The sequence below is a fragment of the Saccostrea echinata genome, unplaced genomic scaffold (genome assembly GCF_033153115.1).
Source record: "Saccostrea echinata isolate AGI-Se365-2 ecotype Australia unplaced genomic scaffold, CSIRO_AGI_Sech_v1 ptg000056l, whole genome shotgun sequence".
Taxonomy (NCBI): domain Eukaryota; kingdom Metazoa; phylum Mollusca; class Bivalvia; order Ostreida; family Ostreidae; genus Saccostrea; species Saccostrea echinata.
Window position 1 is genome coordinate 2,743,020 of NW_026889805.1, and position 13,340 is coordinate 2,756,359.

At 34.2% G+C, this 13,340-nt stretch overlaps 1 protein-coding gene across 1 annotated transcript; it reads right to left on the reverse strand.

Moving 5' to 3' along the window:
* Window positions 1–612: 612 nt before the first annotated feature.
* On the reverse strand, window positions 613–10,576 carry LOC133173519 (lachesin-like; the record flags this gene model as incomplete). Its single annotated transcript, XM_061308503.1, has 6 exons — window positions 613–851; window positions 1,580–1,781; window positions 3,755–3,912; window positions 4,947–5,147; window positions 8,984–9,062; window positions 10,463–10,576. Coding segments are annotated over 6 exons (993 nt in total), but the record flags the coding sequence as incomplete, so codon positions are not given.
* Window positions 10,577–13,340: the final 2,764 nt, after the last annotated feature.

A 13,340-nucleotide genomic window follows, 5' to 3' on the forward strand; every position in this document is an offset into this window, starting at 1 on the left:
CTGAGACAATTTGATATTCCGAAAAATATCAGACTGATCACTAATTTTGGACTACCACAGGTAAATTTTTAGACTGCAAGAAGAAAGGAATGGCATCACAGCAATTTTTTTTATGAAGCAATAAACCCTTATCTCCTGCATATGGATTTTTTGCCTACTATATGATTCGATCCGCCTACCCATGTTTTTAATTTACTTTTCAAAAAAAATATTTATTAGGACATTACAATTATCGGAATAATGAACCGTCCACAGAATTAGGTTTGCTATTCGAAAAAGGAAAAAGGAATAACGAATTTGCCCTTAGTTCTAACTTTTGATTTTTCCGTCGTTGAGATGTGAACCCTTAATAATATAATGTGGTATTATTGTATCATAGTATCTTCTCGGTAATGAAAGTGTTGCACGTCTAAGATCTTATAAATTATGTCAAACAGTTTTATATCGACACTCCATACACGTAAGTCTCTCAATCAAAGTCACTAAGCTTTTCTAAGACTAATATTGAATAATTAACTTCCATACCAAATTTTCCGATACTTGTTCCTCCATCTTCGTATCTGTTTCTTTAACTCTATTAATGAAAATTAAATTCCTACCACATACATAGCTTTACATACCAAACAATATGATAGTTGTTTCTCCATCTCCATATCTGTTAGTTCCCACACAATAATATTTAGTGTAGTCTTTAGCCTGCACATTTTTCACAAGCAGTGTGTACCAAAACTCATCATTCTGAAGCTGACTGCTAAACTGTTTGGTAATGTCATATTTATCATCGTCTGTAATTTCCGTGCGTTTTCCATTTTCTGTTTCCTTCATCCATCTCATGCTAGGCTGAGGAAATCCTGTTGCATAAAAGACAAAGCAAACCTATATTTCAGAATTGGAAAAGATGTTATTCAGAGTGGACAAATGTAAATAAAGGGCAATGCATACTACCAAGACATTTCCAATTACAATGCTGCTGAATTTATTATACTACCTATAAAAATTAGGGCTGGGAATATACATCTTTTTCTATATTGGTACATATCACGGATATTTGAGCCACAATACAATATGTATCATGAAATGTTGAATTGTTTATAAAATCTTTTGTTTGTATTAAATGAACAAAACATTTCTTTACAAATAAGAATAATTTATTCAAAGAAGTTGTATATCTGTTGTAAAACAATATTATTTTATATTTATATCTACTTATTTAGCATATTTATCTTACATATTAAACCCAAAATGTTAAACAAAGAAAAACATAAGTCAGGATTTTTTTGCAATATAATGATATTTCTTCATGCATATTGATATGCCTATTGTCCTCACACAGAATCGATATCTCGATATATCGTCCCAGCTCTAATAAATATAGTGTTATAATCAATATGGAAGCCCCATTAATATACATGAATAAAGACAGTACTGTTCATCAACTGTACTCAATATTTTAATTTATCTGAATGAAGTATATAAGCAATTTTGAGTTTTCTTCCTATACATCCACTAAATGTATGTTATAACTTACATCATTTTCCTATTATTAATTTCTTAAATGACCGTATTTCAGGGTTTTTACCTGCTACAATGCACTCAAGTTTAGCGTTAAATCTTCTGTTCTGTGCCTGACCCACTGTGGACTGTACTGGCCTGCAGGCGGGAGGGAAAAAGACGACTACTTCCACTTTGAAATCATCTGGAGGTTTGACATTATTATCAGCTACACAGATGTAGTTACCACGATCATTCTTCTGAATGTCGGTCAGATTCAACTGGGCTCCCTATAAAATGTTTTACATGTATATAAAGATCTACTACCATTCCAATAACAGCGTGTCAGTTTGCTTGATCAAGCATGCTAAACTTTCACACTTTGATTACCATATTACTCATTGATTGGCTGGTTGGTTAAAAAAAAATGTAAACTACTTTACATACAAAACAAGGAACCCCCATATACCACTGAGAGTATTGACCATTCGCATCGAACACATCGAATGATTTAATTGTTTACTACTGTCGAACACATACAGCAACATGCGGTCAGTCAAAGCCTGTTTTACTTCCTATATTACGTGTCATGTTCAATTGTGAATTGACAGGATAAAAATATTATAAGAACCTTTACATGAAAACTAGTAAAGCAACACTCCTATGAGTACCAGAACATGGGAGCAGTCTGCAAGTGATAGCTAAAAAATGCATATTACAATACGTTAGATTCACACAATAAAGTGCTAGAGTTTCATTTCAGATGTTCAAGAAACTCTAGCATTTTGTTATTTGAATCAAATGTTGTAATAAATCAGAATCTTTAGAAGGTCTCCTACTATTAAAATCCACTTGTGACATCACTATTTTGTTTGAGCGGTCCTTTTTCAGGAATGGAGAGTTGCAAATTACATTGAAAATGGTATTTCCTATATTCAAATTCTCCTTCCAGTGCCTCTACCAGGGAAAGAGCTTAGAAAATTTTGTTAAGTTTATCTTCATATTAAGAAAAAAAGCCAAATTGGTACCACTGAGAATTGATCCCAGTACCCTCACCATGGTAGTCATAAACACTCATCTCACTATGCTATCAAAGCTGTAAAAGGTGTTGGATTTAAATTTCTTTATAACACATTACTCGCCTTACTCTCTCTCTCTATATATATATTAAATCTACTAATATGTTGAATATATATTTATTGTGTATATCTTATATATATATATTTATTATATATTAAAGTTGCATAATGAGTCAAAACCATTTGTTTCTTTGAAGAAAATTGTATCACAAAACAAAAGATTTCTGTGAAATATGAATAAAGCGAAGTTTTGACAACTATAATGCACTGTAAAGCAAACAAAAAAACTGCAAAATATAAGTGCCGGAAAAACAAATGTTGTAATCTATCGCTTTGTTTTTATCGTCAATGTCAACAATGTCAAGGTCAAGCGTCCTTTATTGTTAGCATGAAACTTGTAAACAACATTGAATTGGGGCAAGCAGAAGTAAGGAATAAGTTATGATCATCTTTTTTTAAGATTGTCAAAATTCTCAGTCATCCGACATTTATATCTATGGAATTGAAACCATGGTAAATTCTTCAACTTTTCAGTGCATGCGTACTATAAAGAGGAAGAAGTGAAGCAATATTTTTGTGATGGGTTATACAAAGATATTTTTTACTTTTATTTTTCTCCATTAAATTAGATTTTTTAGGTTCTGAAACCTGTAATTTTCTGAAACCTAATATCTTCAAGAACTGAACAAAATTTGCATGTGTCATACAAAAATTCTACTGTTGTCAATTTTCCCGTTTGTCTGTCACAGTGTCACTTTAACAAACAAACAATTAACAAACAATAATTACAAGCATTGAAAACAGTGGATTTTAAGTGGGTTAATTAATATACTCGTAGCGCTCCAATCCTTAAAAACAATTGTAGCGCTCCATTTATAACTTTTAAGGAATGGAGTGCTACTTGTACATTAATCCCAACAGAATATCTATAATCACAACATCATAACATGGTCTGGAAAAGGGAGACAAATGCGATCTTTTTTAGAAGTATGCATACAAACACAAGTAATTTTTTATGACCTTTTCTGCATGAACAATTAAATGCCACCATTTTTTCCATTAACTAAAGATATTAATCAAAATTTCCATGAACTATACAGGTGTATGTATTTATAACTCCAGATTAAAACAAAAGAAGATTTCTGGTCTTGATTGACACTTATTACAAGGAGATAAACATTTACCCTTGACTGGAACCCTCCCATGGGCAATTCCTGACCATCTTCCCTCTTCCATGTGATGTTGGGTGACGGAATTCCGTGTGACTCACAGACCAACTGAAGGTTAGATCCAATATCCAGTTCATAAGCTGAATTAATACTTGGCTGAATCTGGGGTGCAACTGGAAAACAATAATCTTGTTTTATCAGATTATTCAATCAGGAAAGACACAAATGATACAATACTTATAGCATAGATGTTATAATCTGTAAAATAATTCTAATAATTGTTCATACTGCAGTGTTATAATTTTCATATTATTTTTTATTGGTTCACTTCAAATATGAGTAATTTAAAAACAGAATTTTCAAAAGAAAACACAGCTATCCAGGACAGGCTTTAAAAGCCATGAAATTGGCAAACCAAACGTACATGTACATCTTATCAAAATTTTGTAATACCAATCTCACAGTTATGGGAGGGGAGGGGAGGGGGAACAAAATCTTGAGGTATGTATACTATACGTGTACATGAATTGGCATATTCAAAATTTAGTGTAATCACTGGGTATGGAGTTGTTGGCGTAATCATGAATTAGTGCTACACATGTCCGTGCCATGTATTGTATTAATAAATGATTTTTTAGCGGTATTCATGAATTAGCACATCGTTGTCTGCATCAAAGCCGCTAAAATATGAAGCCCGTTTTCTTTAAGTACACATACAATACTCTTTAAGCATTAGGATTAGATGGCATAAGATTTCTTTTGTTTGAGGAACGAATTACGTAGACAGAAATCATTTTCTACTTGGTGTTATTATGAATTACTTGTTTGGAATTACAAGGTTTTCATTTGAAAACCTGGTAAATATCACGTGGTTCTATAGAACCAGTCCCTTTAGCAAGGCTATATAAGTCTAGAGATGAATAGTTGTTCAAATACCAATCGTAGAGCACAATAAAAGTGTAAAATTTTATATTTATTCAATCCAACATTACAAAATACATGTATATAATTATGGATTTTCATATTTGACCTGTTATATGTACATTGTATAGTAAAGCTGCTACGTGTCGTTGCTATGTCAGAATAGTGTGTTGTTGTTTATTTTACGTTTATTTGAAAGTAATGACTGGAATTTATTGTGGAAACATCTTTTCATTATAATTGACAAGAAGCTGACAAAAATACATTTACAGTTCTGATCGCTTACTCTGCACCGTAAGCTTGCCAATCTTTGAAGGCCAGTCTGTCCACTCCACACCCTGGATCTTTATTGTACAAAGATAATCTCCAGCATCTTCTTCTGCTAGATAGCGAATCACTAACATGTAGGTGATTCTCCGTCCATTTGTACGACTCTGTACATCATATTTGTCCAATCCTGAATCCTCATTTATTCCCTGATTATAGCCTACAAATAAACAAGTTCATATGTCAAGTATGCTATGCCTATACATAACAAGAGGCCCATGGGCCACATCACTCACCTGAACACACTGACTAGGAAAAAGCACAAATCAGTTCAGTATTGAAAAGTCTACATGGGGGGGGGGGGATTTTACAAACTTGAATCTACACTACCCGATGATGCTTCCATATCAATATGACTAAATATGGCTTTGCTGTTCTTGAGAAAAAGATATTTTCCTTATATTCCTATGTATAACTTTGATTCCCCATTGTGGCCCCACCCTACCCCTGGGGGTCCTAATCATTTGAACAAACTTGAAACTACAACACCTGAGAATGCTTCCATATCAATATAACTTAAGAAGGTTTTGCTGTTCTTGAGAAGAAGATTTTTAAAGATTTTTCCTATATATTTCTATGTAAAACTTAGATCCCCCATTGAGACCCCACCCTATCCCCAGGGGTCATGATTTGAACAAACTTGAATCTACACTATGTAACAAAGGGTTCCTATAAGTTTCAACTTTTTGAGCCAGTACTAGTGGTTCTTGAGAAGAAGATTTTTAAAATATGCTTCCAAAAATTCACTATTTCTGAATTATCTCCCCTTGAATAAAAGTGTGGCCCTTCATTTGAAAAAACTTGAATCCCCTTTACTTAAGGGTGATTTGTGGCAAGTTTGGTTGAAATTGGCCCAGTGGTTCTGGAGAGGAAGTCGAAAATGTGAAAAGTTTAGAGACGGACGGACAGTACGACAGATGGTCTAAAGACAAAATGTGATCAGAAAAGCTCACTTGACTTTCAGCTCAGGTGAGCTAAAAACAGGTTTGAACGTCAAGTATGCAGATCTTCCCTGTTTGTAATCTCCTTCAAACATTTCACACCTACTCTGTCTTGTTTATGCCTAGAATCACTAACACAGAGTTATTGTGTCGATATGTCTCTCATCCTTGCATGTACGGTATAAGTGGAAAACATTGCGGTGGTTGTTTGTGAATGGGGCTTTATGTGCCAGTGGGCATGAACAGGATAGGATAGGTGAGGTTGTTTGTGATCATAAAATTTTCCATGAACATTAAGGAGGGATTCTTGCATTCTGGTTTCTGACTAGATGAAATATTCAAAGTATATTTGCTTATATGTTTTATATATTTAGATGTAAGAGATTTAAAAGATTATAATTATTTTTCTTTCCTCATCACAATTGTACAACTTTAAATAGGAATGGTAAACTGAGTTTGAAATCTAGCAGGGTCTATATTTTTGGCGGAATGGCGGCGTATGAAAATATCATCTTTTCTGCCTCTCAAAATAATTATAGAACAATGAATTTAGTTATAATTTTAACACAATCAAAGACTTGGAGATAATTTTTAAATGTAAATTAAATTAATAATAAGGGACTAAAGTTTTAAAATATATCAAATAAATGTGATTTTCCTAACAAACTACAATTATGTTAGCTTTCAAAAGCTTCCAATCTAAGTTCAGATTTTAGCCAAAAATCCGTAAAAAGTGTTTTTTCTCTCTTAGTAAACGGTCAAAACTTTTTGATTTTATATCATTTTGTATCTTTATGTGACAACTTTACCATATGTGAAAATAAGAAAAATTTAAATATAGGAAGCATATAAGAATAACTAAAATATCTTAAAATTTTAAGAAAAATAGAGAAAATTCGGACTAGCCAATATCCATTTTAGTTAAATTATTTATGTCAATTTGGTAATATCATCTTATAGACACTATATGGTAATATCTCTTTATGCAAAAAGAAAAACATTTAATTTATTGAAATAGAAGTAGGCATCGCATGATTGGCAACAGTAATTTTTTATTCTTAATGTCCAGGTAAAAGGTACTGACCTTGACCTGACCTTGCCTCTAATATAAAACGGTCAAATTTAATCTGATACCATCACTTGGTGATATTGTCTTCTTGATTCTGTGAAAATTTCATTGATTTTTAAATATAAGAAATAAGTGTTCTTGTGAGAAGAATCCCTCCTTAAGTCATTGTTTATAGTGTCAATATATAATTGTAACATTCATATCAAATACAGTTACATTCTATAAACCTTAAAACCCTGTTTTCCTTTTCCAAAAAAATTGTAAAATTATTAAGTATCCACACTTTTGCTAAAGGGGGGGGGGGGGGATGTAAAGTTCAAAACTTAAAAAATATTGTCCAACCCAAAATTTCCTATGAATTCAATTTGAATTCAACAAGAAAAACAAAATTTAATCTGCACACTGAAATGAAAATCTGAACAGAATATTTGATACATTAGAAAAAAAAGTTGAGGCGCTGTGAGCACTGAGGTCACAAAATGATACCCCCTCCCATATGAGTATAATGACAAAGTCCATTGTTTGCTATATGAAAGCCAAAATAGCTGTCGGATCAAAACATAAAGTAGAAGATATACAATGACATTATGAAAATTATAGATTCTGTGAAAGTCTCATTAAATTTTATTCAGTGATATAGGTGGATTTGTGGATAAGAGATGGGTACCCCCAATATTATAGGAAGATTGGCAGTGTCCATGTTTTGCTATGGGAAACCTGAAATATATATATATGTTTGATCAAAAAGTAAAGTAAGAGGAGCATAATGGCACTGTTTAATAAAGATTCTGTGAAAGAGTGATCATTAAGTTTGTTTAGCAGTACATGCTAATAAAAAATTACTCTCTGTTTAGGTAGGATTTTGTTGTTTTTTCCCACATAAAAACATAATTTTTACTCATTTTAAAGACAGTTTGAAGCATTATTCTCTTAAGCCATTAATTAGCTCACCTGAGCCAAAGGCTCAAGTGAGCATTGTCTGTTGTCTGTAGTTGTTGTCATTGTAAACTTTTTACAATTTCATCTTCTTCTCCAGAGCTACTTGGCCAATTTCAACCAAACTTGGCACAAAGTATCCTTGGGTAAAGGGAATTCAAGTTTGTTCAAATGAAGGGTCATACCCTCTTCCAAGGGGAGATAATTACAAATTAATGAGAAAAAAAATGGCATCTTTTAAAAATCTTCCTCTCATTTTAGAACCACTGGGCCAGAAAAAATGAATCTCATGTGTAATCATCCTTAGGAGGTGTAGATTCAGGTTTGTTCAAATCATGACCCCCAGGGGTAGGGTGGGGCCATAATGAAAGTTCAAACTTGTAGCAAAGCTATGATTTGTCATATTGTATGCATCCTCAGATAGTGTAGATTCAGATTTGTTCAAACCATGACCCCCTGGGGGTAGGGTGGGACCATAATGAAAGTTCAAACTGGTAGGGAAAAAAGTCACAGTTAGACAAAGAAATATGTAAGCATTAACCATCTTTAGTTAGTGTAGATTCAATTTTGTTCAAATCATACCCTCCCCCCTTAGGGGTAGGTTTTGACCACTTATGCATTAAAGCTTTTTGATATTGAACTGATTTGTGCTTTTTTTCTTAGCCACAGTGCTCAGGTGAGCATTGTGGCCCAAAAGAAAGATATTTTATAAGTAAAATGCATCCAATTTTAGCATAGCTTTCGGGGGAAAATTGGGCAAACAGCATTTAAACTTGACAAATTGATAAATGAATAATAGATCCAACTAAGAGTTATCTTTCTTATCAGAGTATCATTGATCCTTAAACGTTAGATGTGACCTATAAAATGTTACGTTTGAAGGACATGCAATTTCTGGATTTCACAAGGAAAAAAAAATATTTGGGTTTGCACATAAAATAAGGGTCAGTCAGGTAACTGTGAACAAACATATTATTTTCTGCAGTCTAAAATAAGAAGAAATTTAGTAATTAGATTAAGGCACTCTGTCTGAAGAGAACTTTCTCTTACCTTGATAAACTATTTTATCATCTTCACTTAACAAAATAGGGTTTCCTCCATTTACTGTTTGTGACTTCGTCCACTGAACCTACAAAAGAGTATATCCCATAACATTCAATAATCAACTATTTGTACATTACATAGTACTTGGTAAAACAGGGTTTTCGCTAGGACCCAGGGAATTTCCCTGCCTATAATGACGTAATCCCCTGGTTACTCTAGTATTCCCTCTCATCCCCCTGTTAAGAGAGGAACCCGAGATCCCCTTCTACTTGTTTAAGGTCCCCTGCTATTTTAATTCTTAGGAACAACCCTGGTAAAATTATAGACATATTAAGCTGTTATAATGATGATACAAACTTCCATGATAAAAGGGTCTCCTGAGTCCCCTCTCTTAATATCTACCAAAATTCAATTACTTGATAACACCAGTCATAAGTTTAATTGCTTGTGTAGTATATGTAAGCTCATTCAAGTATCAGTTTTCAGAGGAAACACAGACTCTGAGCCCTGGTTGACTATATACTACAGACTCTGAGCCCTGGTTGACTACATATCACATACTTTGAGCCCTGGTTGACTATATACCACAGACTGAGCCCTGGTTGATTATATACCATAGAGTCTGAGCCCTGGTTGACTATATACCAAAGACTCTGAGCCCTGGTTGACTACATATCACATACTTTGAGCCCTGGTTGACTACATATCACATACTTTGAGCCCTGGTTGATTATATACCACAGACTGAGCCCTGGTTGATTATATACCACAGAGTCTGAGCCCTGGTTGACTATAAACCAAAGACTCTGAGCCCTGGTTGACTACATATCACATACTTTGAGCCCTGTTTGACTATATACCACAGAATCTGAGCCCTGGTTGACTATATACCAAAGACTCTGAGCCCTGGTTGACTACATATCACATACTTTGAGCCCTGGTTGATTATATACCACAGAATCTGAGCCCTGTTTGACTATATACCACAGACTCTGAGCCCTGGTTGATTATATACCAAAGAATCTGAGCCCTGTTTGACTATATACCACAGACTCTGAGCCCTGGTTGATTATATACCAAAGACTCTGAGCCCTTGTTGACTACAATTACCATAGATCTCGGCCCTTCTTGACTATTTAACACAGATTCTCAGCCCTTGTTCACTACTTACATGTACCACTCACTTTGAGCCCTGGTTCACTACTAACCACAGACTCTGAGCCCTTGTTTACTACGTACCACTGACTCTGAGACCTTGTTCACTACTTAACACTGACTCTGAGCCCTTGTTCACTGCTTACCACTGACTCTGAGCCCTTGTTCACTACTTACCACAAACTCTGGGCCCTTGTTCACTACTTACCACTGACTCTGCGCCCTTGTTCACTACTTACCACAGACTCTGAGCCCTTGTTCACTACTAACCACGGACTCTGAGCCCTTGTTCACTACTTACCACAGACTGAGCCCTTGTTCACTACTTACCACTGACTCTGAGCCCTTGTTCACTACTGTACAGTTCAGGTATCCTATTTGATTCTTTTGCTTAACCTCAGGTAGAATTTCATCTACAATATCTGGTCTCTGAGCATCAACTGAAAAACATTTGCAAAATTGTCATCACTTCAGGAATAAACAAAAATATTTTTCTTTTTGTACAAGATTAATTTTTGTGTAATCTAAATATCATTTGATAAAGAATTTTACATTTCTTATATAGATAGCATATACAATTATACATGTATATTTAGGAAGAAAGATCACAAGGGATATCAGGAATCTTTAGAGAGAGGAAAAGATGCACACAATTATGCTTAATTGTATGTTTTGAAAAAAAAAATTAAAGGCCCTTTATCATGTTTATTAGGGACTACCATGCTATATCCCATAACATGATTTTATATTTTACTGTACTCAGTACAACAATGTAGCATACAAATGTACCTCCTGAGGCTCCTATAATACTGGTAATACAATTGACAACTCACCTAATCTCAACACAAACTAGTGCTAATTGTAACGGGAACCGTTACAGATGTTCCCCAAACGGCTCCCCAATCCCTTATGATGCCCCATTCCCTACAAGCTTCAATAAATTAGACAATACTTTTGTAATATAGATGGACACTTTATTTTTAAGGGTATTTCATTGGAAAACTACTCCGATATAGCCATATGGGTATTAGCCAATCAAATTTCAGCGCATGTGCTTGCACATGTTTTCTACATTTTTCACATTAATTTTCTTATAGTGTCTCACAATACATACATTTGTGTTAAATATTAAAGAATCTCATTGAAAAATAAGAGAGATGTAACCCTTTAAGTATTAGCCAATCAGAATTCAGCATACGCGCATGCATGGCCTTGCATTCAATTTTGATAGGATCATATTGTAGGAGCTCTATGTGCCTATCCATGTCATAAATTTCATCCTGTCTTGTTGAAAACCAAGGGAGCTATAGGCATTTAAAGTTTCAACCAATCAGATTGCAGCACACCTGCATGCGCGTGTTTTGAAGAAATTTCCTATATAACATGTTGTAGCACCTTATAATATATACTTATATTCTAAATTTCAAAGTATTTTGTCAAAAAACAAGGAAATTATTGAGATTTTTGTATCAGCCAATCAGAGAAGAGCGCACGTGCATGCGCGTGAGTTCACGCTAATTTGACCATGCCATTTTGTCTAGACTACTAATATACCTTAATATTTTGAGTTTCAAAGCAATTCATCAAGAAATATAAAAGTTACCGCTTCATCAAGTATAGCAGTCATTTCACTCATTGCACGCGCGCGCACGTGCATGCATGTGCGCGCAAAATGACCTTCGTTCCGACCACCTACACAACATGCCTATTAACCCTAAAAAGGTTTCATGTCAATTGGATGAGTGGTTCTATGAGAACACTCCCGGACAAAAAAGTACCGGAGAAGAAAGTAGAAAAAAAAGAATAATAATAATAACTAGAAACTCATTGCGAGCAATGAGAGGTCTTCCGTCCAATTCTGAAAATAAAAACGAAAATTCAAGCTTAAAAAGTGATAAAAGAAATTCAGACATCCTGGAGATTTAACCCTGGTCGTCAGCGTGAAAATCCAACGTGCTAACCATTAACCATTCACCTTTTTGCATCACTTCCTGTCACGATCGGAAGTAACGGCGATACAAGATTTTCTCACGATTCAAATAAACTGATGACTGACTATCAGTCCTGAAAGTTTTAGACTTCAGTCCTTTATTGTGGCCGAGCAATATTGTTAGAACAAATTCTAATTTTGAGGACAGGTAAACACGCGACCGAAAGTGAATTTTATAAAATCTCTGACTTTTCTCTAGACATTTGCAGTATCTTCAACATACATAAAATTATTTCAAGTACTTTATCGATAAGCAATATTTATGAGAATGTTAAATATCAAAATAACGTAGTTTATCTCCTAAAACCAGAAGTTGACGTTTTTATTTCCGGTGGGACCAACATCTTTCGAAACTGAGAAAAAGATGCAATAAAGTGATGCAATTTTTAATTAAAAAAAGAAAAGTTGAAATTTTCGATTTCTTTGATCACTTCCTGTTACGACCGGAAGTGACGGCTGACGCTCTTAACCCAAATGGTTTTGCCTTCATCTTAAGGTCTGTTGTTCAAATAAGTTTGGTGTCTTAATCTCTCACCGTTTCCGAGATCTTGCTCAGACAACTTCTCATTTTGAGGACAGGAAAACACGCGACCCGGAGTGAATTTTACAAAGATATTTGATGTTACTCTAGATATTTGCAGTCTAAATAACATATTTAAAATTCATTTCAAATACTTTATCTACAAAGGATATTGATGGGAAAGAAAAATATTCAAATTATGTAGTTTTTCTCTTATAACCGGAAGTTGTCGTTTTTATTTCCGGTGGGACCAACATCTTTCGAATCTGAGAAAAAGATGCAATAAAGTGATGCAATTTTTAATTAAAAAAAGAAAAGTTGAAATTTTCGATTTCTTTGATCACTTCCTGTTACGACCGGAAGTGACGGCTGACGCTCTGAACCCAAATGGTTTTGCCTACATCTTAAGGTCTGTTGCTCATATAACTTTGGTGTCTTAATCTCTCACCGTTTCCGAGATCTTGCTCAGACAACTTCTCATTTTGAGGACAGGAAAACACGCGACCGGAAGTGAATTTTACAAAGATATTTGATGTTACTCTAGATATATGCAGTCTAAATAACATATTTAAAATTCATTTCAAATACTTTATCTACAAAGGAAATTAATGGGAAAGAAAAATACTCAAATTATGTAGTTTTTCTCTTATAACCGGAAGCTGACGTTTTTGTTTCCGGTGGGACCAACATATTTCGAA